Consider the following 27,815-nt stretch of genomic DNA (forward strand, 5'->3'; position numbering starts at 1 on the left):
GATGTCAGCTGAGACAGCCGCTCAGCTGAGGAAAGATCCTCGGGAGACACGTGATGTTTGGAGGGAGCTTAAATAGGCCCAACAGACAGTGATGGAGGCTGAGCTAGGCTTGCTTATGGAGCTAGCTGTGCAACACTTGTGGGTCTCATGTCTTCGCTGATCTTCACTTCACTGAGAGAGAGACACAGCTGAGAACTTCTCTGAGTGTTCCTGTTGGTCCCTCCTGCTGTTGTCTCCTGTGGGAGGCTGAGGCCTGGCTGTCTCTGCTAGGTAGTGCAGCTGCTAATTCATGTTTGCTATCCCAACTCTACTGAACTGGACTGCTGGTGTATTTGTGAAGTGTTTGTGAGTAGATCTAGCTGCCACTGCTACCCTGTCACCTCAACTGCTGATTTCCAGATGACACAGCCAGGAGTTGCTCCAAAGAACCATTTCTTTTCTTTTTTTAAATATTTATTTATTTATTATATGTAAGTACACTGTAGCTGTCTTCAGACTCTCCAGAAGAGGGTGTTACAGATGGTTGTGAGCCACCATGTGGTTGCTGGGATTTGAACTCAGGACCTTTGGAAGAGCAGTCAGTGCTCTTAACCACTGAGCCATCTTGCCAGCCCCAAAGAACCATTTCTAAACAGGCCCACTCTGCCCCTCCTTTCTTTTTCACTACCTCTGATGGGTGGTGAGCTAAAAGGGAGGTTAAAGCATTCTAAAACCATCTTTAAAAATAAAATTAGGCTGGGCAGTGGTGGCGCATGCCTTTAATCCCAGCACTTGGGAGGCAGAGGCAGGCAGATTTCTGAGTTCGAGGCCAGCCTGGTCTACAGAGTGAGTTCCAGGACAGCCAGGGCTATACAGAGAAACCCTGTCTCGAAAAAACAAAATAAATAAATAAATAAAATAAAATTAGAGGGCTGGAGCGATGGCTCAGCAGTTAAGAGCACTAACTGCTCTTCTGGAGGTCCTGAGTTCAAATCCCAGCAACCACATGGTGGCTCACAACCATCTATAATGAGATCTGATGCCCTCTTCTGGTGTGTCTGAAGACAGCTACAGTATCTTCATATAAATAAAATAAATAAATCTTTAAAAAAATAAAAAATTTAAACAAATTAAAGTTATATAGTTGGTTGCAGCCTTCTGGGTACCTCTGGACTATGAGTATGTCTCTGGGTGTATTGGGACCTGGGGTCTTAGATGTTCCAACCATACATGAGGATACCAGAGCTCAAATAAGCTGTGTTGAGTGTGACTTCCAACCTGGGCTTGTACACAGGACTCCCTGGTGTCAGGTCCAAAGGAAATTATTTCTCCAAGCCCCAAAAGGCAGTCCAGCTATCCAGAAATGGGTTTTACCTGGGCTATGGGAAGATTTCTAGCCATTAAGTAAATGCCGGAATTCCTCAGGAACTTGGAAATTATTTTCCATCTACCAAAAGGAGTCATTTCTTACTCTTACTTCAGGCAGAAGGAACATATGGCTACCAGTGGTGCCTATCAGCAGACCAAAGCACATGCTGGCCTCCAGGCTCCCTTAGTGTCTCAAGTAACTATCTCTCAATTCACAGTTCTCACTAGCCCTTCCTGTCTTCTTCCCCAGCCTAAACTCAGTCCAATGAGGGCCCCATCTACCATCTGCTCATTCTCCTAATTACCTTGCATGTGTTCTCTCTCTCTCTCTCTCTCTCTCTCTCCAATTGTCCCTCCCCACAACATACCATGGATCCGTTTGTTTGTCTGTTTATATGCTATGCAGTCAGAGGAAGGGTTCTTGGCTGGCTGTGCGTGGGAGCCAGTGTTCCCCCAGTGTCCTGGAACATGGAGGGTCATAACTGCTTGGAACAAGATGCTTGTGGCTCAGTAAGGCCCCAACCCTGCCTCTGCAGACACAGATAGGGGCTCTGTTTTCTCCTGGTGTTTTTGCAGAAATCACAATAGAGGATTACAAGGTAGGCAGGGGATGTCCCAGGTACCCAAATGGTGGTTGGGCACCAGGTCAAACACCAGCCTTCAGCAAAAGGCTGCCTTGTCTGTTTTTTTTTTGTTTTTGTTTTTCGAGACAGGGTTTCTCTGTGTAGCCCTGGCTGTCCTGGCACTCACTTTGTAGACCAGGCTGGCCTCGAACTCAGAAATCCACCTGCCTCTGCCTCCCGAGTGCTGGGATTAAAGGCGTGCGCCACCACGCCCGGCAAAAGGCTGCCTTATCAAGCTAACCCCTAAAGCAGCTGAAGTGACACACACCATAGTAACAAATAAGATTTTTAAAGCCGAGTGTGGTGGCGCACGCCTTTAATCCCAGCACTCGGGAGGCAGAGGCAGGAGGATCTCTGAGTTCTAGGCCAGCCTGGTCTACAAAGTGAGTTCCAGGACAGCCAGGGCTATACAGAGAAACCCTGTCTCAAAAACAAAAACAAAAAACAAAAACAAAAAAAAGATTTTTAAAAACACAAAACATTAGAAAAATGGGACCTCCTTAAGATGAGCCTAAAGGATGTCCAGGTAGGGGATGGAAAAACAGCATCCTTAAAAGGAGATGACGCCGGGCGTGGTGGCGCACGCCTTTAATCCCAGCACTCGGGAGGCAGAGGCAGGCGGATTTCTGAGTTCGAGGCCAGCCTGGTCTACAAAGTGAGTGCCAGGACAGCCAGGGCTACACAGAGAAACCCTGTCTCGAAAAACCAAAAAAAAAAAAAAAAAAAAAAAAAGGAGATGACAGTCGGGGAAGGACTGCAGGAGGAGGAAGTCTGGGCGGTGAACAGCTAAATGTGCAGGTGAGCAAAGGCCCTGGGGTAATAAGGTGCAATCTGGAGTCAAGGAAAGGAAGTATTCCAGTTAGCCATGTTGGCAGAGAGTCAAAGGTCTTCCTCCTGCGCCCCTCCCTCAGCTTTCTGCTGAAGTGACCCTTCTGACTTCCTCAGAGCCATGCCTCGGTGTCCTTGTTTGTAAACTGTGACGAGTGAACACAATCAAATTGTTCCCCCGCCCTATGTCCCTGTCTTACAGGAAGAGAAACTGAGACTGAGAAGGTTGGAGCCGAGCACACTCCCATTGCCCACTTACGTGTTGGAGGCGGGGCTTAAGATACAAGTATGGGGAGGGTCCTGGCAGCGAATAGGCGTGGCCAGGCAGGGGGACCAGGGGAGATGGCCTGGTCCGGTCGATACTTGGGGCGGGGCATGGCTCCAGGTACCTTGAGAGCTCAGCGGCCACTGGGAACCTGGCGGTGGTAGACTGGGGGCGGAGCCTAGATGGAGACCCGGTATGCACACCCAGCTCAGTGTTTTCAGTGGCATACAGGGAAGGGGGGTCGGGGTCGTTGCCCTAGGTGGGTTCGGGGCGGAGTAGATTTTAGAAGGAAGAAGTTTCGGAGAGCGTGGCCTGAGCCAGGGATGTCATGGGTCGCGAGTGTGAACGTGGACTGCGGCCTGGCCGAGGGGCATTGGAAGGATCTGCACTTGCGTGGGAGTAGGCGGAGGTACATGACCTGGACCTGGGCCCAGTTGTTTCAAGGATGGTTTTGGGAGTGTCTTGGGAGCTTGGGACCTGGCTGGAGCGTGACCCCGACCTGAGAGTTTGGAAAGCTCCAGGCGTGTGATTCTTGGGGGCGTGGTGGGTCCCTTACAGGACCTGGAGGAGGGTCTTTGGAAGACTGGGGGCGGGGTTGGCTAGGGGTGTGGTTTCTAGGAGGCGTGGCCTAGGAATGGCCTGGCCCCGGCGCTGGGGTCCGGGATGTAGTGGTGTGCGTGGGGCTCGGCGGAACCCGTGGGGCCGCGCAAGGGTGCGTACAGCTGGTCGGGGGCGTGTCCGGGGCGTGTCCGCGCAGGCCCAGCGTTAGGGGGCGGGGCCCAGCGGCCGGGCGGGGCTCGGGGGTCCGTGTCCGCTCCAGTCCCTACAGCCAGGATCCTAGAGAGTGCATTCCACCATGGAGCAGCCGCGGAAGGCGGTAGTGGTGACCGGTAGGTGCATCTGGACCGGGGGCGGCGGGGCAAGTGTTCGCGGTTGCCAGAGGTTTGCAGTTGTCGCCGCCCGTGATAGCACCGTTCGGTCCTGGTAACCTGAAAAGTCCGGGGTCATGCGGCCGGGAGTTCGGAGTGCGCGGGGACTAGGGTGCAGACAGGTCACCTCGCGCACTGCAGTCCCTCCCCGCCTCTTCAGAGCTCGGGCCTGTCCCCACCCGCTGACCCCGGGGACAAAGGCGGGTTTACGGCCAGGAAAAGTCCCAGTGACATACGATCCGCTCAGCTTCTGCTCCTGGCACCTTGCATTGTTGGAGGGGCCTGCAACCCAGTTTGGGGCAGGTGTTGGGCCTGGAGTCAACCTGACCCCGGAATGACCCAGGGACTCTAGAGACCAGCTCCTACTGTCATCAGCACCCCCGGAAGCCAACTGTTCTTATTTCCTGAGACTCAGCCTGGGGCCACTTGGTGGAGTCAACTCCACCAGGCCTTGGAGGAGGGCACTCGGGTTAACCTCTGCCCTGAGAGGCCACAGGAAGTGAGCCAGGGAAAACTCCCACTCCTACAGGTGTTTTGTAACTGAGAAAGGTTGGGACTTTCTCCCTGCTGTTCCCTGCAGTACAAGTGTGAATGACAGTGTCCCTGATCCCTTGGAGCATTCTGGGGGTGGGGGTGTTTATTTGGTCGGTTGGTTTATTAAGATAGAGTCTCATTCTGTTGCACTATCCTGCTGAGCTGGAACTTAACTCTGTGACCAAGGCTGGCTACAAACCTTATTATTAGCTAGGGTGAGCAGCATGTGCCACCATGATGAGATGCCCCAAGATGTGTCCTCTACCTGCTGTCCTGAGGTATGGTGGCCCTCTCTTAACCTCTTAACACTGGCAGCAGGCTCTTACCACCTGAGTTACACTAACCCAGGTTCTTAGATGTGTGTGTGTGTGTGTGTGTGTGTGTGTGTGTGTGTAGACCAGAGGTTAACCTTGGGTGTCATTACTCAGGCTCCATCCACCTCTGTTTTGAGAAAGTGTCTCAATTTAGGACGAATTCAGAGGTAGCATTTCTCAACCTGTGAGTCACGACCCCTTTGTGGGCCAATTGACCCTTTCACAAGGGTCACCTCAGAGTGTGGGGAAACACAGATTTTTATAGTATGATTCATAACAATAGCAAAATTACAGTTATGAAGTAGCAAAAAAGTAAATAAATAAAGGATGGCAGCATTAGGAAGGCTGAGAACCCCTGCTCTAGAGCTTGCCAGTTAGGCTAGACTAACTGGCCATGGCGCCCCAGACTGCCTGTCTCTGCTTCCCCAGCCGTGGGAATACAAGTTTGTGCCTCCTCACCACAGGTATATGATGCTAGAGAGCTGAACTCGGGCCCTGTGTGGCAACTGACTGAGGTATCTTTCCAGCTGTATTTGTTTATTTTGAAGCAGGGTCTCATGTAACCTGGACTGGCCTGAAACAGTCTTGGAGTCTGGGTCTGCAGGTGTGTACCATGGCACCTAGAGGCCGGTGGGCTGGTTTTTGTTTTTCTCAATTTAACTTTTCTTGGCAACCCAGTGGCTAGAGAAGGAGGCCGAGTTACCCAGATGGGGTAAATCCCAGCCTCTTCCCACTCCTGCTGTGTGACCTGGAAGAGTGAGCCCCTTCTCTGCATCACTTCTTGCTCATGACAGGCCCTGGAAACCCTGACTTCAGAGGGAATGGAGCCAAATGCCACAATGCCTTGGAGGTCTGTCTTGGTCAGAGATAGGACCTGGAGGTTGAAGGTTGAACTGACCAAAAGCAGAAGCAGTCTGGTGTCCACCCAGCCTGTCCTGGAGACACCCCCCCCCTCCCAGTCTCTGTGAGCTAATCTTAAAGTAGTGGTGGTCCACAACCCTGGGCCTCCAGAGTTGGGAGACAACCCCACCCAGACAGTGATAAAGTAGTTGGGTTTTGGCTGGAGAACAGAGCAGTGAAGAGAGAGGCTGACTAGGTCCTCCCAGGTGTGAGGACCCAATCGGGACAAGGAAGCCTGTGCCTGTCACCCCAGGACTCAGCAAGTAGAGGTCACAGCCCATAGCTGGGGCAAACCAGGAAGGGCTGGATAAGAAGCTAGAATAGGGGTGTGTCTGGGGATGAGATTTCAGAACTCAGGTAAGAAGAGAGAATAACTTCTCTTTTCCTGTTTTCAGGATTTGGCCCTTTTGGGGAGCATACTGTGAATGCCAGCTGGATCGCCGTCCAGGTAACTCTGATCTGGGGGAGGAGCCTCGCTAGAGCTGAGTATCTCTCCAAGTACTTAATACAATTTAACAGTGAATTTTAACCTTGACTTTTTTTTTTTTAAAAAAAACCCAAGATGTCATTCTCTATAGCCCAAGCTAACTTCCAGCTTATGATCCTCCTGCCTCAGCCTCCTGAGCAGTAGCTGAAAACCTTTTCAATTGACCTGGTTTGGTGGAACACACCTTTAATCCCAGAACTTGGGAGGCAGAGGCCAGCCTGGTCTACAGAGTGAGTTCCAGGACAGCCAGGGCTACACAGAGAGATCCTGTCTCGAAAAACAAACAAACAAAACAAACAAAAAACAAAAAAAGAAAGAAAAGAAAGGTGGAGTGTGTCCCAGGGGGTGCCCTGTGGCTGGGGAGCAGGCGCCCTGGGCAGGGACTCAGTCTCTTCACTGAGAACCTCAGGGGGTGGCTCTTCCCAGAGTGCCATCCAAGAAGTGACTCTGCTAACTTGTATTTCCTTGCCAGATGGGACATTCAGACAGACAGACTAGGGAACAATTGAGTGGAGAGAAACAGACGTTTGATTCTTTGGTAATAACTGGCTGGGACGGCAGCAGACCAGGATTAATTTTAGCCCATTAGCTGTGTGATTTAAGGGTTCTCTCTTCTCACCCGAGACTCCCACGTCCCCCGCCACCAGCCTGTCACCCTCCCCGTGCTGCAGACCTCAGAAGTCTCAGCTGCCGTAGCACCTCCCTCTTTTCTTTCCACCTTCACTCTGTGAGCCAGGTGGAGGACCCCGGGGTCCCAGGGACCTCGCAGATGGGAGTGTGACCGGGCCCCTGCTTGCGCATCCACTCCCGGGACCACCAGACAAAAAGCCCCAGTGTGTCTCAGAAGACTTGTGTGTCTGGCTTTGTGCGAGTTACAGACAGGAGGCTTCACGGGCTAAGTGGACACAAAGCCAGTGTCTGGATTCCTGGGCCCCAGACACCGCCATCTGCATGTAAATGGGAAGGAAAATCAATTAAACAATCTTTGTGAATATCCCCTTGGAGCGCTTGGACTCGGGGGAAACTCCGGGTCCTGAATAGACCAAGACTGTTCCTCAACCTATTCCTTTAAAATATTTTATTTGTTTTTGCATTTGATGATTGTGTGTGTGGAAGAGCATGCCTGTGGAGGTCAGAGGGCAGCTTTCTGGACCAGCTTCTCTCTTTCCACTGTGTGAGTGCTCAGAATGGAACATGGAGACCAGGCTGGGCCACGGGCTTCATCACCCTTGAGCCTTACTTTTGTTTTTAAGTTTTGAGGCAGGATCTCACTCTGGCTGACTTTGAACTCCTGATTCTTCTGCCTCAGCCTCCCTAGCACTGGGGTGACAGGTGTACACTGTTGTGCCTGCCTCCTTTGATTGATTAACTAATCAATCACATTTTACTCTGTATCTTGGCTAGTTTCAAACTCCAGCTGATTTTTCTGCCTCAGTTTCCCGAGTGCTGGAATTGCAGAGGGTGCCTGCCCTCACACCGGCTTTCTCTTCATTCCCCCTGGGTCTGGGGTGCCAGGCTGCTTCCTGGGAGGTTCAGGTGGGTGTCAAGGACGAGGCTGACTCTGACTTGTTTCTTCACAGACTCCCTGAGTGGGCCACAGACGTGGTGACATCCTGGGATAATTACTGCCACCACAAGTCTAGACAGACCTGCTAAGGGTACCAGCAAACAAAGAGGGCTTTGTGCTGGGGTCAAGGGAATCAATTGGTCAGATGCAGCCATGCCTGCTTTTGCGACAGAGTCTTTTCAGGTAGATGACCCAGGACAATGCCACAGCTGAAGCCCTGCCTGGTTCTTCCCAGGGTGCTGGGTACTGAGCCAGGATTCAGGAAGTGGGATGTGGGGCTCACAGCCCTCTTCTCCCGAGAGAGCTGGAACCAGGTGTCCAGGGACAAAAGGCAGAATCTGGTGAAGGGTGTCACTACTTGCACATCTGTGACCAATCCCCACTACACTGGCCTTCTCAGCCATAGAGCCCCCACAAAAAGCAGAGTGTCAGCACGGAAGGGCTCTTGTCTTCTGGAAGTGCCTGGCCTTCACAGGGACATTAAATACCAGCTCACACCCACCTCAGGTTTTCTAGGCGAAGCCCTGAGTCCCACATCACTTACCCAGTCCATATGTGAATCCTGCTGTTTGAAGGTACCAGCCATGGGATGAGGGTGAGTGCCAAGCCCCCCAGCTAGACCTCAGTCATTCATCTTGTGTAGGGGGGTGGAGTGTGTCTTTTGTTTGTGTTTTTTTTTTTTTAAGATTTATTTATTTATTATATGTAAGTACACTGTAGCTGTCTTCAGACATTCCAGAAGAGGAAGTCAGATCTTGTTGCGGATGGTTGTGAGCCACCATGTGGTTGCTGGGATTTGAACTCTGGACCTTGGGAAGAGCAGTCGGGTGCTCTTACCCACTGAGCCATCTCACCAGCCCCTTGTTTGTGTTTTGAGACAGGGTTTCTCTGAATAGCCCTGGCTATTCTGGAACTCACTATGTAACCAAGTTGGCCTTGAAGTCAGAGATCCTCTTGCACCTGTGTCCCAAGTGCTGGATTTAAAGCTGTGTGCCACCATGCCTGGCATTTTGTGTTTTGCTTGTTTGTTTTTGTTTTTTGAGACAGGATCTCAAGTAGCCCCAGGTTAGCCTCAAACTCACTATCAGCTAAGAACTCCTGAGCCTTGACCTTGGCCTTGTAAGATGTGCAGAGATGATAGAGCTGACAGGTGTATACCTTCATCAATATCCTGTCATCAATATCCTGTCATGTGCCTGTCCTTCCAGGCCACCATTGGGAACAGGGTGGCCTGCGGAAACAGCATGAGGAGTCTCTGGAGGCCCAGGCCGCCATTAGTCTCAGTGAGGGAGCCAGTGCTACTGAATTTGTTCTTGGGGAGCTCTTCAAAGATACGATGGCAAGACTGCAGGTGTGGTGGCCACACTCCCAGCACTGGGGAGGCAGAGGCAGGAGAGCTAGGAGGCCTGCTCCTTTTTTTTTTTGGAGACAGTGTCGCTCTGTAGCCTAGGCTGCCCCACATTCTGTTCCCCTGTCTCAGACTCCAGTGCAGGCATGACAGATGTGTGCTGCTGAAGGCCAGTCACCTGGGGTGTCTTCATGTGTGTGCCCATGGGTGGGGTGGCTCTGTCCTGCCCTGAATTCACCCCTTGAAGGGTTGGGATGTTGGTGAATGGTCTTGGTGCCTGACCCTGGTTTTATTTCCTGCTTTTGTGAATTACAGATTTACATCCTGATTCAAATAAAACACGTGGGGGCGACTGGGCATCACCAGGGCTCCTGAGCAAACACTGAAAAGGATCTGGGGTGAAAGGATATGGAGTTATTTACTTATTTTAGTGTTTGTTTTATTTTTGGTGCTTTTTGGGATTGTCCCTCTAAATAGCCCTGGTTATACTGCAACTCCTACAAGACCAGACTGGCTTCAAATTCACAGAGATCATCGTGCCTCTGCCTTTCAAGTGCTGGAATTAAATGTGTGCATTGCCACATCTGGCCTCTCTGATTTATTTATTTATTTATTTATTTATTTATTTATTTATTGACAGAGTCTCATATAGCCTTTCAAGTGCTGGAATTAAATGTGTGCATTGCCACATCTGGCCTCTCTGATTTATTTATTTATTTATTTATTTATTTATTTATTGACAGAGTCTCATATAGCCCAGGCTGGCCTCCAAAGCACTACTATGTAGCCCAGGCTGACCTTGAACTTCTTCCTGCTTGCTGCCTCCATCTCCCAAAATGGGCGACAGGATGTGATGCCAGGCATGTTCTTTTGTTTTATTTTTATTTTTAAATTAGATTTATTGAAATTATGCACATGTAAATGCCTGTTCTGGGAGCCACCTGTATGCAGATGCCTCCTGAGACCCAGCATCCCTTAGAGGCTGGAGCTACCTGATGCTGGAGCTGGAAGCTGAACTCAGGTCCTCTGGAAGAGCGGCAGAGCTCTTACCTCTCTCCAGCACTGTTTTGATTTTTGAGATAGGGTCCCTCAGCAGCCCAGGTTTTCCTGGGACTCACAGCAATCCTCTTGCCTCAGAGTCTTGAATGATTCACACCATCTGCTCTGCTGGGGGAAGTTTATTTTGTTTTCCTGTTTATGAATGAAGTTCCAAAGGCCATCAAATCCAGTTGCCATGGCTAGGACTTGCCCTTTGCCCCTTTCCCTCTCAGCCAGCAGATGGCGCACTTCCACTGCCCCAGTGCAAACCCAAAGAAACTAGACCTTTGTGGTTTTTAATTCCTTCAGATTTTGTTTCTTTGTTTGTTTGAGTCTAGGGTGTATGTTTGTTGAGACAGGGTCTCTTTGAACTCCTGATCCCACTGTCTCCAGCTCCCAAGTGTCTGGGATGATAGGCATGTACCACCACACCAGTTTATGTGGTGCTGGGAAGAAATCCAGGCTTTGCCCACATGCTGGCTGAACACTCTTGCAATTGAGCTACAACTGTGCTAACCGGCTGAGCTTCAGCCCCAAACCTTTTTGTGCTTTTTTTGGTTTCTTGTTTGTGTGAGATAGAACCTCACTATATAACCCAGGCTAGCCTGGAATTCATTGTGTAGAAGAAGAGGCTGGCCTTAATATAGCAGTTCTCTTGCCTCAGCCTCTCACGTGTTAAGACAGTTCTCAGCACTATGACAGTGATGCCTGGCTTACCCCCTTTTTTATGATGTGGTCCTTGTCACAGTTGCGGAAATGGGTGACTACTGATTCTTCCTCAGGCAGGCACTGTGTCTCCTGGTCCCTGGAGACCCTGGGCTCCTGCAGGAAGGCATTTCCCAGGTAGCCCTGCAGTGGTCACCTGATGAATTGCTGATGAACTCAGTGGGTTATGTGAAGTCAAGACTCCGTTTTTTTGAGGAGGGCAGAGTCTCATGCAGCCAAGGCTACCTTCAGTTTTTCTATGTAGCAGAGGATAACCTCTTGCTCCTGCCTCCATCTCCCAAGTGCTGTGTGACCTTGGTGTGCCACCCCTGGCTGAGCTGCCTGGAGTCTGGGGACAGAAGGCTCCGTGCAGCCCCTCCATCCTCACCCCCTGTCTTTCCTCCTAGGAGCTGGAGAAGCTGGGCCTCGGGGACAGCGTGGACCTGCATGTGTACGAGATCCCCGTGGAATACCAGACGGTGCAGAGGCTCATCCCAGCACTGTGGGAGAAGCACAGCCCCCAGGTGGGCAGCAGGGCTTCACCTAAAGCACTCCCCACCCCTGGAGCCTAGTCACTGTTCTGTCACTATGAGGAGGCACCGTGGCCATGGCCACAGCCACTCATAAAAGCCAATATCTGACGAGGGGTGTACTCAGTATCTAAGGGTTAATCCACGATCATCAATTCCAGACGCAGACAGGCAGGTGCGGGAGCAGTGGCAGGCAGAGAGAAGCAGGCTGGCCTGAGCTTTTGAAACCTCAACACACACTCTCCACTCCCAGCAATTCACCTCCTCCAACAAGACCACACCTCCTAATCGTCCCCAAGCTGTTCCACTGCTCCCTGGTGACTAAGCATTCAAATAGATGAACCTCTGGGGCCATTCTCATTCAGACCACCACACCACCCATAAGGCCAGTGCCACACCACACCTTACAGGGCCCTGTCAGGGCCTTGCTGCCTTCTGTGCCTGTACACCAGCCAGGACGGGCTTGGGTAAGTTACAGTTAAATATGAGTATGTGAGGTCCTGGTGTCCACCCAGCACTACCAAAGAAAAATATATTAATAAAAAAATAATTTTCAAGCCGGGCGGTGGTGGCGCACGCCTTTAATCCCAGCACTTGGGAGGCAGAGGCAGGCGGATTTCTGAGTTTGAGGCCAGCCTGGTCTACAGAGTGAGTTCCTGGACCACCAGGGCTACACAGAGAAACCATCTCAAAAAAACTAAAAAACAAACAAACAAAACCCATACCTCAAGCAAGGTACAGTGGTGGTAGATAACCATCACCTTAGCGATCATGAATTTAAGTACAGCATGGGCTACATGAGAGACTGAGACCCTGTCTCAAAGGTGAAGCCAAAGGCCCCCCTGGGCTCCTAAGTAGCCACGTTAATAGCTCATTTTCCAGCAACAACAACAGAGACTCACTGTGTTTATTCCCCGTATATGGGTGGGTGCTGCTCCTGCTAACCGTCCCCCGCTTGTCTCTTGTCCCCAGCTCGTAGTGCATGTTGGGGTGTCAGGCATGGCCACCACAGTGACACTGGAAAAATGTGGGCACAACAAGGGTTACAAAGGACTGGATAATTGCCGGTTCTGCCCCGGCTCTCAGTGCTGCGTGGAGGATGGTCCCGAGAGCATCGACTCCATCATCGACATGGACGCAGTGTGCAAAAGGGTGACCACCCTGGGGCTGGACGTGTCTGTTACCATCTCCCAGGACGCTGGCAGGTAGGCTTTAGACCCTGAGGGTGGGGAGGAAACAGCAGATAACTTCCTCAGTCACTCTCCACCTTAGGCTTGAAGATAGTTTCTCTGTGTAGCCCAGGTTGGCTTGGAACTCTGCATAGACCAGGCTGGCCTCAACCTGAAATCTACCTGCATCTGCTTTCTGAGTGCTGGGATTACCATGCCCAGCAAAATACGTTTTTAGAAAATGGAGAGTAGGCGTCCAGGGTCCCCCAAATTCCTGACCCCTAGATTCTCCTCCACCTCCCAGCTGTGCCCCAGAGCACAGAGCTTCGAAGGACTTTTCAGAAGCCTGGTGTCTTTGGCCTGGGACTTGGTGACTGTGACGTTTCTTCCCATCTGTCTCAGGTATCTGTGTGACTTCACGTATTATACGTCGCTCTACCAGGGCCGCGGCCGCTCCGCTTTTGTCCACGTGCCCCCACTGGGTAAGCCCTACAACGCCGACCAGCTAGGCCGGGCGCTACGAGCTATCATCGAGGAGATGCTGGGTGTCCTGGAGCAAGCTGAGGGGGATATCAGCTGTTGCCACCAGCTCTGACAGCCATGTACACCTGGGTGTGGTGCTGAGAGAGGGGCCATCCTGACTCATCTGCCCCTCCTAGTGGACCACAAGGGGGCAATGGAGAGAGCTCCCATCTGAATATCATCTGGGGACACTTCTGTTGCGCCCAGAGGCCAGGGCTAGTGGCCTGCACACATGCCATGGTGCCACCTTGACCCTGACACAGTCTGCGTTTTCAGGTGTATGGACAAGGAGTTGAAGCTTGCCCTGTGGCTGGGGCCTCACAAAGTATCATAAAGTAGATTAGCTCTAATCCATGTCTTAAACCCTAGACGGTCCCCGCCAAAGCCACTTGGGACCTGGTTGCCTTTTCTATCTTCTCTCTGTCTCCCTCCGTCTGTCTGTCTGTCTGTCCCCGTCCTTGTTTGTTGTACCCACCTCCCTTCAGTGCTACATTAGGGAACAGAGTTATTTATGTTCCCATTGTTAAGACTTCAGGCCTAACCAACAAGTGTCTTTCCTTTCTCCTGGGGAGGGTGGCCTCTTTTGCCTCCTGCCCTGAAAATGCCGTCATACTTTGGGTCTCCATAGTGGGTTCCCTTTGCTCGGAAGAGCAGGCTGCTATGGCCACCAAGGGCCTGGCCGCAGTGGCCTCTGGTGCCTGTGGGGAGCCAACCCTGCCATGACATTTCTTGTTCTCTTTTTGATATTTTAAGACTCTAAAAATTTAGATACTCTAAACTTTAGAGGGTATTTGCTGTTTGTTTGTTTGTTTGTTTGTTTGTTTTCTTTTGAGACCAGGTCTCAGGTAGCTCAGGCTGGCCTCGTGTGAATTTCTGATCCTCTGGCCTCAGCTTCCTAAGCACTAAGAGGACAAGTGTTTGCCACCACACATGGCCCACCTGGGACCCAGAACCCACCGTGTGAACCATCACCTGGAGCTGTGGATTTTCTCCATCTTGAGATAGCCAGCCTCTAATATCCTGTGAGGGACCTGGGGTGAGAGGCTGCGGTGCCCAGGCATGTTCCTGCATGTCCTATCAGCCACGGGGATATCCACCAGCCTGTAATATCTTGTGAGGGACCTGGGGTGAGAGGCTGCGGTGCCCAGGCGTGTCCCTGCGTGTCCTATCAGCCCAGGCATGTTCCTGCATGTCCTATCGGCCACGGGGATATCCGCTGAACTGCATTTGGACATGTGCCTGGGACTCCAGCCAGCCTTTGTCTCTAGCTGACTTTGAACTTCCAAGCCAGGAGGAGGGGCTCTCAGGAAGGGTGGGATGTAGCATGTGACCTGGACTCCTTCCAAGACCAAGTACAGTTCCTGCCAGTGAAGCCAAGTACATTTTGGATGCCACCTTTACTTTTGTGGATGGATAGAGACCTCGGTGTCCCCATGGGATTGATGGATCTGAATTCTGAAGTGACTTCTCATCCCTGGATCTTCTTGTTGTTTGTGAAACTGGGTCTCCTATAGCCCAGGCTAGCCTCCAATTCACTGTAGCTCAAGCTGACCTTAAATCCTGACCCTCCTACCTCGGCCCACTCCGTGCAGGGCTTATGAAAGCCTGTGTGCTGGGCCTGGCTACTTTTAAGCTCTAGTGTTCCTTGTTCTGATGTGGTTTCTTCATGTCATCATCTTGTTGATCCTGGGTCTGAAGCTTATCTGTCGCCACATGGACATCTGAGTGGTTGGCTCTCTTTCTGAATCTCAGGGGTGAGGGCACCCTGGAGTGCCCCAGGGTGATTTTCTGTCCCTACAAAAGCATCTATGGGTGTGGGCCTGCAGTTTGAATAACCAGGGCTCCCCCTCTCACCCTCCCCCCAGTCCTGTGCTAACACCTTCTCCAGAGAGAGAGGCCCTGCAGTTTCCCAGCTAGCCATGGGCAGGAAGATGGGGGCTCAGGAGTAAGGGATTCCCCAGGGCCCTGGGCTTTTGAGACATCATGTAGACAAGGCAGGCCTTGAACTCCTGGTCCTCTGGCCTCAGCCTCCCCCTGAGATGACCAAGATGGATCTGACTTTGGTTCCCATATGTCTTTATGTTTTGAGGCAGAGTTCTACCTGCCCTCTGTAGCTCAGGCTGGCCCTCCAACGTGTGACAGTCCTGCTTCAGATCTATCTATCGGTGCCTGGCAAGTCTTCCTCAGGGAGACTGGGGGGGGGGGGCGGGCGTGCTCCACTCTCAATTTTCCCAAAGTCCCTGGCATGAGCCTGGCTGGCTTTCCTTGGTCCAGCTCTGCTGGGAACACCATGCTCTTCTGCTCAGGGACCCCAGGAGGGCGCACATGTCATGTTCTAGTCCCCACTGTTGCGCTGAGGGGGATTCCAGGACATGGGGCTGGTAGTTATTTATTTGGGTATCTCTTAAACACACACCCCTTGCCCTGATCCAAAACTTCTTGGTTTTTCTTGTCGTTTCTTGGCAGGTAGGGCTCAGGGTCTATAGTTGCCAGGTGTCGCCTAGACTGGTCACATTGACCCTTGAGGTCCAGGTCACCCCAGCACTGACCTTCATTTCCCATGCTTACCCTGGGGAGTGGGGGTGGGGCTTCAACAGGTAGGCCGATTTGTGGGCAGGGCCTGACCTGGGCCTGGCTGGTCCTTACCATTAATAGCAAAGTAGAAAGCTAGCCCAGCAGAGGGAGAGAAGTAACACTGGCATAAACCTGAAGCCAGGGACTTGTGCAGGGACAGCAATGGTAGAATCTGAGATCTCAGCCAGTCTGAGAAAGTGTCTGATCAACTTAGGTGTGGAGATGTAGCTTTCAGACCAACACCAGCATGCTGTGCCCTGGGCCACTCCAGTGTTTCCTGAGGCCACGTGGAGGGCCAGACTGCAGGAAGCGGAAGCAGGACCACCATAGTGGGCACCAATCTTTTGAATTCATTTTTTTGGGAGATGGTGGGGGGTGGTACAGGATCTTGTGTAGCCTGGGCTGGCTTCACACTATGTGGCTGAGGGTGACCTTGAATTCCCTGCCTCCAGGTCCCAGGGATGGCAGGGTTAAGCCTCCACCTGAACCTTGCTTTGGGGGCAGATCTTTGAAGTTAAATTGATGGCTTCAGCTAAAATGGGAACTCTCTCGTGTACTTCTCAAGCTGGCGTGTAAACCTTCAGAAAAGGGGGGACCCCGAGGCTGGGGGAAGTTGGAAAAGCAGATTCTAGGTGCTTTTGAGTGAGGACTTTGGCTGGAAGGCAGACCAGCTGCTGTGTGCACAGGATGCTTGTGCCTGCGCCCCCAGCCCCCAAGGTGACCTTGCTGTGTGCTAGGAGAGCACCTCCAGCCTGCCCCTCTCCCTCCCACTGTCTAGACAGCTTACCCTTGACCTCTCTACCCCTTGGAGTGTCTGAGCCCAGAAGTCCCCTCTGGGAACATAGAGACAAAGCCTTACTCTCAGAGCCTTGACTCTGAGAGTTGGGGCTGTGGGAGTCCCTGTGGGGTCCCTATGCGTGCCAATGGCTTCTCAAATGCGTACCCGGGCAGGTGGCCCCCCTCCCCAGCCCACCATTTCTCTATATCCACAGGCTGGAGAAAGCAAACAGAGAGAGGGGCTTTGGTATTCTTTGTCAGGTGAAATGCCTGCCCCCCCCCCCCAAGTACAGTGTCTGGACTAGAAAACAGGGCACATGGCTCTTTTTATATATATATATATATATATATATATATATATATATATATATATATATATATATATATATGCAGCAGTAGAGAAATGAACCCACGTCAATGTTTGGGTTTGAAAAGCTATATCCTGAGTTGCCACAGCCACTAAACATGCCCTGTCAGTGAGGCCTGTCACTGGTGTCAGGGACACTGGTCACAAGTTGTAAGAATTGCATCATCCAGGCACTGGACCTGGAGGCAGAACAAGAGTTCAAGGCCAGCCTCCCCCTACACTCCAAGTTAGAGGCCAGGCTGGGATTTGAGAGACAAAAACCAAATTATCAGGAAGAGAGGGAGAGAGGTGGGAAAAGTGACTGGGGGGGGGGGTCAGTTGCCACCAAACCTTTATTCCCCAAGAGCCACAGGCTTTTCTTTTATAAAAAGAGGTTTCACTGATGCTGGTTGGCACCAGGCTCTTTTCCCTCAAAGCCTGGGTTGGCTCCGCCCAGGGCAGCTAAAGCCACACCTCAGGGAGTGCTTCCTGGGTGCCCCCACGGGGGCCCTGGCTGGTTTAAGGGACCCCCCCCAGTACCTCAGATGTTTTATCCTCTCAACAGGGCACTTCTGCCCTCTGAGACCCTTCAGGCCCAGTATGTCTTCCCTTTGAGGCCAGAGCTCCCACCAAGCACCCTGATAGAAGGGAGAAGGACCTGTCAGGCTGCATTTTGGATAGAAGGGAGAAGGGCCTGCCAGGCTGCACTCTGATTGAAGGGAGAAGGGCCTGCCAGGCTGCACTCGGGGAAACTCCACGCTCTTTACTCAGAACCAATAAAGTCATTGAAACCTGTCATTGTGCATCCAGTGTCACCTACTGGGAACTTTCAGCAGGTTCAAACCACTGGGATCCCGCTATGGTCCACACTAGCCAGCCTCTGACTGCTGGCCTGAAGCCATCTTCCTCCCTCAGCCCTCCTGGGTCTGGGCTCAACACCTATAAGTTCTTTTTGGAGTAGACTGGGATGTACCCCCTGCCTCACACAAACCCAGCCTTATTCTAAGGGTCTGGAGAATCCCACGGTGGAAGTCAGACCTCCCCTTCCCTTAACTGTGGTCCTCACTGCCTGAAATTTCTCTGGTCAGCTGAGCCCCGCCTGACAAAAAGGAAGAAATGGGGTGATTCTTGCCAAGCCTGGGCTTGTGACCCTGGCCTGGGAACACAGACTCCTGTCACCCTGACTGTCACGCGCTGCAAACTTTTATAGTCATAGGAAGTCATAAACTAACAGTCATCGGTGGGGACACCGGATGCCATGGTCCCGGTTGGGTTTACAGGAGCCTGCTGACATTCCCAGCTGGGTGATCAGTGCCACATGGGCAGGACAGCATATCACCTGGGCAGAAGTGTCTGAAGGACACCTGGGCTCTATTGTCTATCAGAATAGTAAACAAAGGACCCCAAAACATTAGAAGTCCTCAGGAATCTCATGCTGCAAGGAGAAGGGTGAAGCCCTGGACAGCCAGAGCAAGGACTTAACTTACCTCTGGCAAACGTTGCACACAGCTCCCATGGTCAGTCAGACCACCTTGCAGGAGAGACTAGCTGAGAGTGATGGGTTACTGAACAAGGGAGGGCCCCGCTTGGCTGGTACCCTGTGGCCATGCTCACTCTCCATCCATGCTTAGCCCTAAGCCTCATGTCAGGACTTGGAGTGCTCTGCGTCTCTGAGCTTTTTTCCATATGGAATACATCTTGGACCAGTGAGATGGCCTGGCAGGTGAGGGCACTTATTGTCAAGCCTGAGAATCTGAGTTTGAACCCCAGTGAGTATTGGGGTCACTGGGTGCACAAATTATGAGGAAATGACACCAACGTCAGAACCACCAGGAGGAAGCGCTTCTAACTGGCTAGGGTCCTGAGGTCAGGAGTGGAGCTGATCACAGCAAAGGCCTTGAAGGGCAGGAAAGCGTAAAATACAAGAGAAATTTGTCAATGGAGGTTTAGTCCTGGGGTGTGACTGTTTACAATACAAGCCCAGGCCTGCTCTAACAAGGCAGAGGTCTTCTCTGATGCGGGCCAGGTGGTTTTACTGCAGCTGAGAAGAGGGCAGGGCTTAAGGGTTTGCAGTAAAATGGGGGCACAGAGCAAAGCTTGGAATTACCCCAGGGGTTTTCAGAGAGGTGAGGCTCCTGCTTGAGACCCTCCCTGTCTTTTATTTATTTGGTTTTTTGAGACAGGGATGGCTGCTTCTGCATAGCCCTGGCTGTTGTGGAGCTCACTCTGTAGATCAGGCTGGCCTTGAATGCACAGAAATCCTCAGCCTCCTGAATGCTGGGATTAAAGTGTGTGCTGCCATGCCTGGCCAAGACCCTCTCTCAAAACACACATTAGCACCTGTAAACTTCTATATGACACGTAAAACCCCATATTTGGGTGGGAAAGGGACACACTTGGGACTTGCTTAGTGTGATTGGCTGGAGTGGGATTGAGGGGGACAAACAGTCCTCCCATGGACCTAAAACAGACCTCCCTACACTCCACTGTCCACCTTCAGGCCTCTGCTTCTGGAAACTTGTTTTCAAGGTCTATGTATGCATCCTTTACAAGTGCCTCAGACATGTCCCAGGTGCCCAGGAACTGGAGATGGGGCCCAGACAGCCCTGCATCTTCTTTCACTGTGCTGAAAGGGACTGGGGAGCACAACAGAGATCAAGCCAGAGACAGAGGTGAGAAGGCAGAGAGAGAGAGCAAGCAGGACGTTTTAGACATTTATATTAGGATTTCATGATTTTTTTTTTTTTTTTTTTTGGTTTTTCAAGACAGGGTTTCTCTGTGTAGCCTTGGCTGTCCTGGAACTCACTTTGTAGACCAGGCTGGCCTCGAACTCAGAAATCCGCCTGCCTCTGCCTCCCGAGTGCTGGGATTAAAGGCGTGCGCCACCACACCCGGCTCATGATTTTTTTTAAACTTTTTTTTTTTTTTTTTTTTGGTTTTTTTTCGAGACAGAGTTTCTCTGTGTAGCCCTGGCTGTCCTGGAACTCACTCTGTAGACCAGGCTGGCCTTGAACTCAGAAATCTGCCTGCCTCTGCCTCCCGAGTGATTAAAGGCATGCACTATCACTGCCCGGCTAAACTTTTTTTTTTTTTTTTAATTATGTGTATGTGTGCTTTGCCTGTCTGGTACGTGCATGCAGTGCCCTCAGAGGCCAGAGGAGACGTCAGATACTCTGGATCTGGAGTTAAGATGGTTATGAGAGTCCTATTGAAGGGCTCTAGCCGGCCTGGGGCCATTGTCTTTCTCCTTCCCTCTTCCCCGTGCTAATCCATGAGATCACCTTCCTAAAGCTGGCCCCCAAGGTCTATTCCCTTATTTGTCCACTTCCTCCTCCTGAGGCTGGCTGCCAAGGTCAATGCTACCAAGTCCAACAATCAAAGCTCCCTTGGCTCACCTAATTAACATGCCCAATTAAAGTCCAAGAACTCATCTTAACCCAGGGGTTTTCCTTTACCTTTTAAAACCTCCATTTGCCTACTATCTCCTCTCTATCCAGAGGCAGTCCTTTGTGCCCCTCCTCCCTCTCTGTGCTCTCCCACCTCACACCCCTGTCTTTGTCTTTTATTCTGTGCTCTTTCTGTCATTTCCATGTGGATGCTGGGAACTGAACCTGGGTCTCTGCAAGAGCAGCAGTGAGTTACGGAGCCATCTCTCTAGCTCCTGATTCTATCTATCTATCTATCTATCTATCTATCTATCTATCTATCTATCTACTTTGAGACAAGACTCACATAAAACAGACTAGCATAGAAATCACTGTATAGTGAAGGATGGCCTTGAACTCCTGATTCCTCTGCCTCCAGCTCATAGTGCTGATTGGTAGAGTCTTTACCTCAAAGGCACCAAGGGCAGAGAGAGCCCTGGCAGTCAAGAGTGTGGAATGAAGGGTGACCCAGGTCAGGTCTGGCCTGTTGTGGGTCTCAGTTTCTCCTGATAGATACTACTGAGCATACACCTGCCTGTGGAGGTTCATGTCCGAGTTCAGCCAGCGCCCACCATACAGCATGCACTTCCTAAATGCACAGGCAGCACAGCAAGGTTGCAGGGGTGGCCATGGGAACCTGGGCAGGGGCTAATGTTGGGAGATGCTTTGCTGAGGGTTCCAGCAGAGGCATGTGGGGAGCCACGAAGTGTCATCTGACTACTGTCCCTAATGGCCTTGAGACAGGGCTCAACCATCACTTTCTCCCAGAGTCCCTGCTGAGTCACCCACAGTTGCTGCCCTCCACCCAGTCCCTGGGGAAGGAATTGGATGGGCAAGCCCTGAGTTCCCTCCCTGCTAGAGAACTCAATCCCACCTAGACTCCCACCAACTCCAGTAAGCCAACAGAGCCACCGAGAAGCAGTAAAACTGCTCCAGAGGTTTCAGAGCTCAGCTTTTGCAGAGTCTATTAGAGCAATGGAGAACCCTCCTTACTCCAGGGGGACATAATCTTTCACCATCAAGAATGAGGTAGCTCTGGCTTTCCTTTTTGGCCTGTTTCTGATTTTTTTTGTTGTTGTTGTTTCTGATTTTTTTTTTTTCCTCTTCTGTGAGACAGGATCTTATGTAGCCCAAGCTGGCTACAAACTCACTTTGTTGCTGAAGATGACCTTGAACTCCTGATCCTCCTATCTCCACTTTTCAAGTTCTGGGATGATAGGTGAGCAACATCAGGACTGTCTGCGTGCTGGAAATGGAACCCAGGGCTTAAGGCAGACTAGCACTTTAACAACTGAGCTACAAACACTCTAATAACCGAGTTACAAGCACTGTAACAACTGAGCTACAAGCACTCTAACAACTGTGTACAAGCACTCTAACAACTAAGCTACAAGCACTTAAACAACTGAGCTACAAGCTCTCTACCAACTGAACTACAAGCACTCTACCAACTGAGCTACAAGCACTCTATCAACTGAGCTACAAGCACTCTTCTAAGTGAGCTTCAGCTTCAGTCCCAATTCAGTTTCCCTGATTTGTGTGCTGCTGGGGAATCAGTACCCAACTTCCCCAGATGACATAAATGTGCTTTCTGGTATGGACAGGGTTTTCTCCTTTTCCCAGCTGGATGTATTTTTTAAAACAGGAAACAATTTTGAATTTTATGGCCATCCTCTCTGCGTCAATTAATGTGATCACGTGGCATTCTCTTTCATGTTATTAATGGCTGCATTATCGTAACTGGTTTTTAATGGTGACTCACTTTTGAATTCCTGGGGTGACAATGCGGGTCAACGTGGTGTGCTGATGGCTGGTTTAGGAAATTTGCATTTATAGGACTGGGGGTGTCGATCCAGGTCCCGTGCCACCCTGTATCTTTTCTAGCTGGAAAATAAGAGCAATAGTAGCAGCCCACACCTGTGGTCACTTGGAAAGCTGAGGCAGGAGGATGACCAGTTCTGGATCAGACCGGGCTACTTGCTGAAACCCTGTCTCAAATGAAATAAAAGAAGGATCGGTAATGGTGGCTCCGTTTGAGTCTCTACTTCTCCCTCTGAAAAGAGTTCATCCAAAGAGTGGACATTAATTCTTCCATAAATGTTTTGTAGAATTCACCAGTAAACCATTTTTTTAAATTATTATTTATTTTATTTATTTATTTATTTATATGAGTACACTGTAGCTGTCATCAGACATCCCAGAAGAGGGCATCAGATCCCATTACAGATGAGAACCACCATGTGGTTGCTGGGAATTGAACTCAGGACCTCTGGAAGAACAGTCAATGCTCTTAATCGCTGAGGCATCTCTCCAGCCCCAGTAAACCATTCTTTTTTTTTTTTTTTTTTTTGGTTTTTTGAGATAGGGTTTCTCTGTATAGCCCTGGCTGTCCTGGAACTCACTTTGTAGACCAGGCTGGCCTCGGACTCAGAAATCCGCCTGCCTCTGCCTCCCAAGTGCTGGGATTAAAGGCGTGTGCCACCATGCCCGGCCCAGTAAACCATTCTTATTTGGATTTTTTTACCCCAGAGATATTCTTTTTTTTTTTTTTTTTTTTTGATTTTTATTACATATTTTCCTCAATTACATTTCCAATGCTATCCCAAAAGTCCCCCATAGCGCCCCCCACTTCCCTACCCACCCATTCCCATTCTTTTGGCCCTGGCATTCCCCTATATTGGGGCATATAAAGTTTGCAAGTCCAATGGGCCTCTCTTTCCATTGATGGCCGACTAGGCCATCTTTCGATCCCAGAGATATTCTTAATTAGTGACTCCAGCTCTTTATTTACTATAGATCTCAAGATAGTAGAAAAATGTTAAGACCCATTTTATTTGTAATTCTGTGTATATGTATGTGTATGTGTGAGTCCAGGTACCTGCAGAGGCCAGGAGGGGGCACTGGGTCCCCTGGAGCTGAAGTTATAGGTGGCCAGCTCCCTGATCTGTTGTTAAACTGAACTTGGGCCCCAGAGAGAGCTGTGAACTCACTTAACTACTGAGCAATCCCTCTAGCTCCTCTAAGTATATTTTTGAAATTTCAATATTTTTGTTCTGTGAGACAGGTTCTCATGCAACACAGGCTGCCCTTGAACTTAATGTGTAGCAAGGGAGCACCATACTCAGTCAGACAGTGTTGGGGATTGTACACAGTCCCTCATGGGTGCAAGGCAAGCACTTCACCAACTGAGCTACAAGCACTCCTCTGATCTATAAGCACTTTACCAACTGAGCTACAAGCACTCCTCTGATCTATAAGCACTTTACCAACTGAGCTACAAGCACTCCTCTGATCTATAAGCACTTTACCAACTAAGCTACAAGCACTCCTCTGATCTATAAGCACTTTACCAACTGAGCTACAAGCACTCCTCTGATCTATAAGCACTTTACCAACTGAGCTACAAGCACTCCTCTGATCTATAAGCACTTTACCAACTGAGCTACAAGCACTCCTCTAATCTATAAGCACTTTACCAGCTAACTTAGATTCTCAGCCCAGCGTTTAGAATCTTGATTATCAACCCCAGCCCTGTATTTGTTGTAGATACGGGTCTTGAGATTTTAGATCTGTTTGGTTTTTGTTTGTTTGTTGTTTTGGAGACAGGGTTTCTCTGGGTGTAGCTGACTGTCCTGGAACTCTATGTAAATCAGGCTGGTCTCCAACTCACAGAGATCCACCTGTCTCTGCTTCTAAGGCGCTGGGCTTGGAGGTATGGCCACTCAGTGATGGCTGGCATTTTAGAATCTTGGTTTGTGATCCTAGCTCTATTTGTTAGAGCTTCTCAGGAAACCTTTACCCTTTTCCCTGAGTCCTGTTAGTTAGCAAGAGTGTTTCCAGGGCTGCATCTCTTCATCCTGATTTTTTCCCTATGGCCTTAGGGTTTCCCACTTTCTCACCTATAGAGTCCGTAGTGCTGGCTCCCTGTCTCCATGACAGTAGTTATAACTCTAGTTATAATTTATGTTGTAAATTCTCCTTTTCTTCAGGACTGGTTTAGCTGTTGTGTGGTTTTGAGACAGGGTCTGATGTAGCTCAGGCTGGGCCCTGTCACCATATATAAGGGAATAAATAACCTTGAACTCCTGATCCTCCTGCCTCAGCTTCGTGAGCCTGGCACCCCAGGCTTCCAGACCTACACCTATCCCCAGTACTGCCTCTGGGGGCTCTGTCCTGTCTCCACAGGATCTTTACAGTTTCTTCTCTCTCCTGGGTCTCCTTCTACTTCCTCTAGACAGCAAGTCAGGCCACAGACTTCAGATCTTTTCTAATGCCTGTGTTGTGTCACCTGTAACACCTGTGACACCTGTGTGTGTCACCTGTGACACCTATGACTCTTCTATTTAGTAGTTTACATGTTTGTTGCTGCTCTTTTCGAGACAAGGTTTCTCTGTGTAGCCCTGACTGGCCTGAAGCTTCCTACATAGACCAGGCTGGCCTTGAACTCACAGAGTTTCTCTTGCCTCTGCTCCCCAAGGGCCGAGACTAAAGGCATGCACCACCACACCTGGACTGAGTTTGTTTTCATTCATGGCTAAATCTTTTCCAATCTACCACGTGATTTCTCTGGACTCCAGTGTCCAGTGCTATACAGGTATTGTGGAACTTTGTAGTCTCTCCCCTTTTCTGACACAGGGTCTTATGTAGGCCAGACTGGCTTCAGACTCCTTATGTAGTTGAAGATGACCTCGAACTCCAGATCTCCAACCTCTACTCGAAGTGCATGCACCACCACGCCTTCTGCTGGTTTTCATTCAGTCAAAACTAGAGACTATATTTCCTATGATTTTGCAATTTTTAAATTGATTAGGACTTGTTTTATGGCCTACCTCATGGTCACGGGATGTCCTGTGCGGCCTGGGGAAGTGTAGGGTGTTCCTCTGAACCACGTTCTGGATGGCTCTCACCTTGCTGACTGTGGGGGTCTCTGTGACCACAGGGCCAGCTCAGTAGTGCTCCTCGAGGGAGGGGGGTGCGGAGGGGCAGGAGGGTGTTTCTGTACTTGGCTCAGACTTTGGGAGTCTGACTCTGAATGCTTTATTTTAGGCATGTATAAGCACAATTGATTGAAAACTTGCCTGGTGATAACTAACTCAGTTCCGTGTGCCCAATAAAGACTCAGTAAACTAAAGCTGTAAAGCCCTGGTGTGATCACATCGACTCTTTGTAAAGTCCATGTGACCCCTTCCATAAAGATGAGTTCTGTAGACTGAGAAAGACAAGCTCACGGGGAGAGTCTGGGGAGGAGGGCCCGTGTGCTCTCCTGCCAAGGTCACCAGGCAGTTAACACATCCGCTTCCACACCCCTCCCTTACATTCCAAGTTCCTGGAGCCTGCCTGTGCCTCCTGCATCTGACTGGATATTCGAGGCCGCCTCTTCTCCATCGCTAAGGCTCTGCCAGGCCTGACCCATGAAGAGACCCAGGTCTGAGCACTTCATGCATGCTCCTCTCTACACAGAAAACACACAGAGGTAAGAGAAAATAACTGATATACCACTGAACAGTGTAGGGGTGGGGGGAGGTCTGTCATCCCAACTTCCAGGAGGCTGAGGCAGGAGGATGGTGAACTTGGACCCAGCTTGGACTGTATAAGGAGAATCTTGTCTCAGAAAACCAACCAAACACCAAAGCAACAACAACAACAGGCAGGAGTTGCAGAACAGCACCTGGGAGGCAGTGGCAGGTCTCTGTGAGAATGAGGCTAGCCTGGTCTACAGGGTGAGGCCCTATGGCAGTGAGAGACTGAAGCCTTTGGTATGAATGGAACTATTTATCTCCTCCCTCTAGGCCTGAGTGTGCTGTCAATAGAAGGCCTTGTTGATCTTGCATGTGCTTGTTTTTATTTATTTTTAATTAGGTGGGCTTGTTTGTGTGTCTGTGTAGATTTGTGCACGGGAGCCATGAGCGCAGGTGTCCTCAGAAGCCCGAAGTATCAGATCTGCTGGAGCAGCGGTTGCAGGTTGTGAGCCACCAGACTGGGTGCTGGAAACAGAACTTGTGTCCTTTGCAGGAGCAGTCAGAGCTCTCTTAAACATTGCATGGTTGCTCCAGGCCTTGGTGTGCCTGCTGAGGATGAGCCCATGGTCCCCGTGCCTCTGCTCTCCAGAGATAGAAGACAGGAGTGCACCACACCCAGTTTACAATGACAGAGAATTGGCGAGGCCTTGTGCCTGCTAAAGTAAATCCTCCCCTAACTTAACAAAAACTCCACCAACTGAGCTCCAACCGCTCTGCACTGAGCTGGCCTGCCACTTACAAACCTTTTTCTTACATTTATTTGGCTTGGGGGTAAACAGGCCGCGACACTGTCAAGATCAGAGAACAACTCTCGGAACTGGGTTCTCTCCTTCCTTCCATCTTGAGGTCCAGGGCTGAGCCTCTGGGCCAATCTGGTGTGTTATCAAGGCTGCGATGACCACTAGTGTGCACATTCACAGGCCCACGGTCACAGATCCACTAGGGTCCACCATCACAGACAGGTTTTCAGGCCACAGAGGCTGTGCCCGGTCGGCTTTGGTCAGGATATTTCTGATCCTTTTGCCCTGAGGAATTAATGTTTCTTCAGAGATTTTTTCTCCAAACACCAGAAGCTATAAAATGAAAACAAAGAAGAGTATAAGGCAAGCATGCAGGTGCCTCCCGTCTGTCCATCCCTGCCAGCCTTGGCGGTTTATTTTCTTGGAGTCAATCTCTAGATCTCAAACTCACAGCGATGCTCCTCTATCTCCTGGGCACGCACTCCCAGGGAAGGCAGACTTTTATGTAGCGCTTGTCTTTATCTCTTTCTACTTGATCTGATGAGTGTTTTGTTCATGTCTGTGCACCATGTGCCTGCACAATGCCCACGGAGGCACGGGGGGTGGGGGTGGGGTGTAGTTATAGCCACTTGTGACCACCTGTGGGGTTCCAGCAGGAGCAGCAGGCAGTCTTAACCACTGAGCCATGGCTAAAGCTCCACTCTGTGCTGGGCTCTCTCATTTGCCCATATTGCAGGCCAGTGAGCCCAGAGCCCCACCTGTCCCGCAATGTGTCCTGTGTCCTTTGGTCCATCCGTGTCTCCCCACCCCCTGCGTGTTCAGTCCACAGGGGTGTCAAGTCCACAGGAGGAGGTAGAAGGCCTGAGAGCCTCTGTGTGTGTGTGTGTGTGTGTGTGTGTGTGTGTGTGTGATAGCTGTTCTGGAAACACGAGCCTTATTTGCATGACAGGGGTAGGGTGGGGGCTGTCAGGCTCATTGACATGCCTTCCCTCTCCTGTGGACCTTGGTTCAAATTTCTCCTCACACAATGTAACCCCAGCTCAGGGGAGCCTGATGCCTTTGCTTTTTGCAGGGCAGCAGGCACCCATGCAGTGCACAGACATGCACTCAAATAAAAATGATCATAACCAACAACCCGGTGGGGTTGCAAGCCCCCTCAGCCTCCACTTTCTGATGTCTCTTTCTTTTTTTTGTTTTTGTTTTTTTGTTTTTGTTTTTATTTATTTATTTATTTATTTATTTTTTTAAATTTTTTTTTAAAGATTTATTTATTTATTATATGTAAGTACACTGTAGCTGTCTTCAGTCACTCCAGAAGAGGGAGTCAG

At 50.4% G+C, this 27,815-nt stretch overlaps 1 protein-coding gene across 1 annotated transcript; it reads left to right on the forward strand.

The window, feature by feature from the left end:
• The first annotated feature begins 3,835 nt into the window (after positions 1-3,835).
• On the forward strand, positions 3,836-14,824 carry Pgpep1 (pyroglutamyl-peptidase I). Its single transcript, XM_021170399.2, has 5 exons — positions 3,836-3,953; positions 6,136-6,188; positions 11,293-11,409; positions 12,388-12,620; positions 12,987-14,824. The coding sequence occupies exons 1-5, from the start codon at positions 3,920-3,922 to the stop codon at positions 13,177-13,179; spliced, it is 630 nt and encodes a 209-aa protein (XP_021026058.1). The 5' UTR covers positions 3,836-3,919; the 3' UTR covers positions 13,180-14,824.
• The last annotated feature ends 12,991 nt before the right edge of the window (positions 14,825-27,815 follow it).

Source organism: Mus caroli, unplaced genomic scaffold (assembly GCF_978045245.1).
Source record: "Mus caroli unplaced genomic scaffold, Mus_caroli_1 scaffold_10, whole genome shotgun sequence".
Lineage (NCBI taxonomy): Eukaryota > Metazoa > Chordata > Mammalia > Rodentia > Muridae > Mus > Mus caroli.

Bases quoted from the DNA above. Each gene is read 5' to 3' on its own strand.
- Pgpep1 (XM_021170399.2), top strand. From the start codon at position 3,920: ATGGAGCAGCCGCGGAAGGCGGTAGTGGTGACCG. The intron at 3,954-6,135 runs GTAGGTGCATCT...TCCTGTTTTCAG, and splicing joins GAAGGCGGTAGTGGTGACCG to GATTTGGCCCTTTTGGGGAG. The intron at 11,410-12,387 runs GTGGGCAGCAGG...TCTTGTCCCCAG, and splicing joins GGGAGAAGCACAGCCCCCAG to CTCGTAGTGCATGTTGGGGT.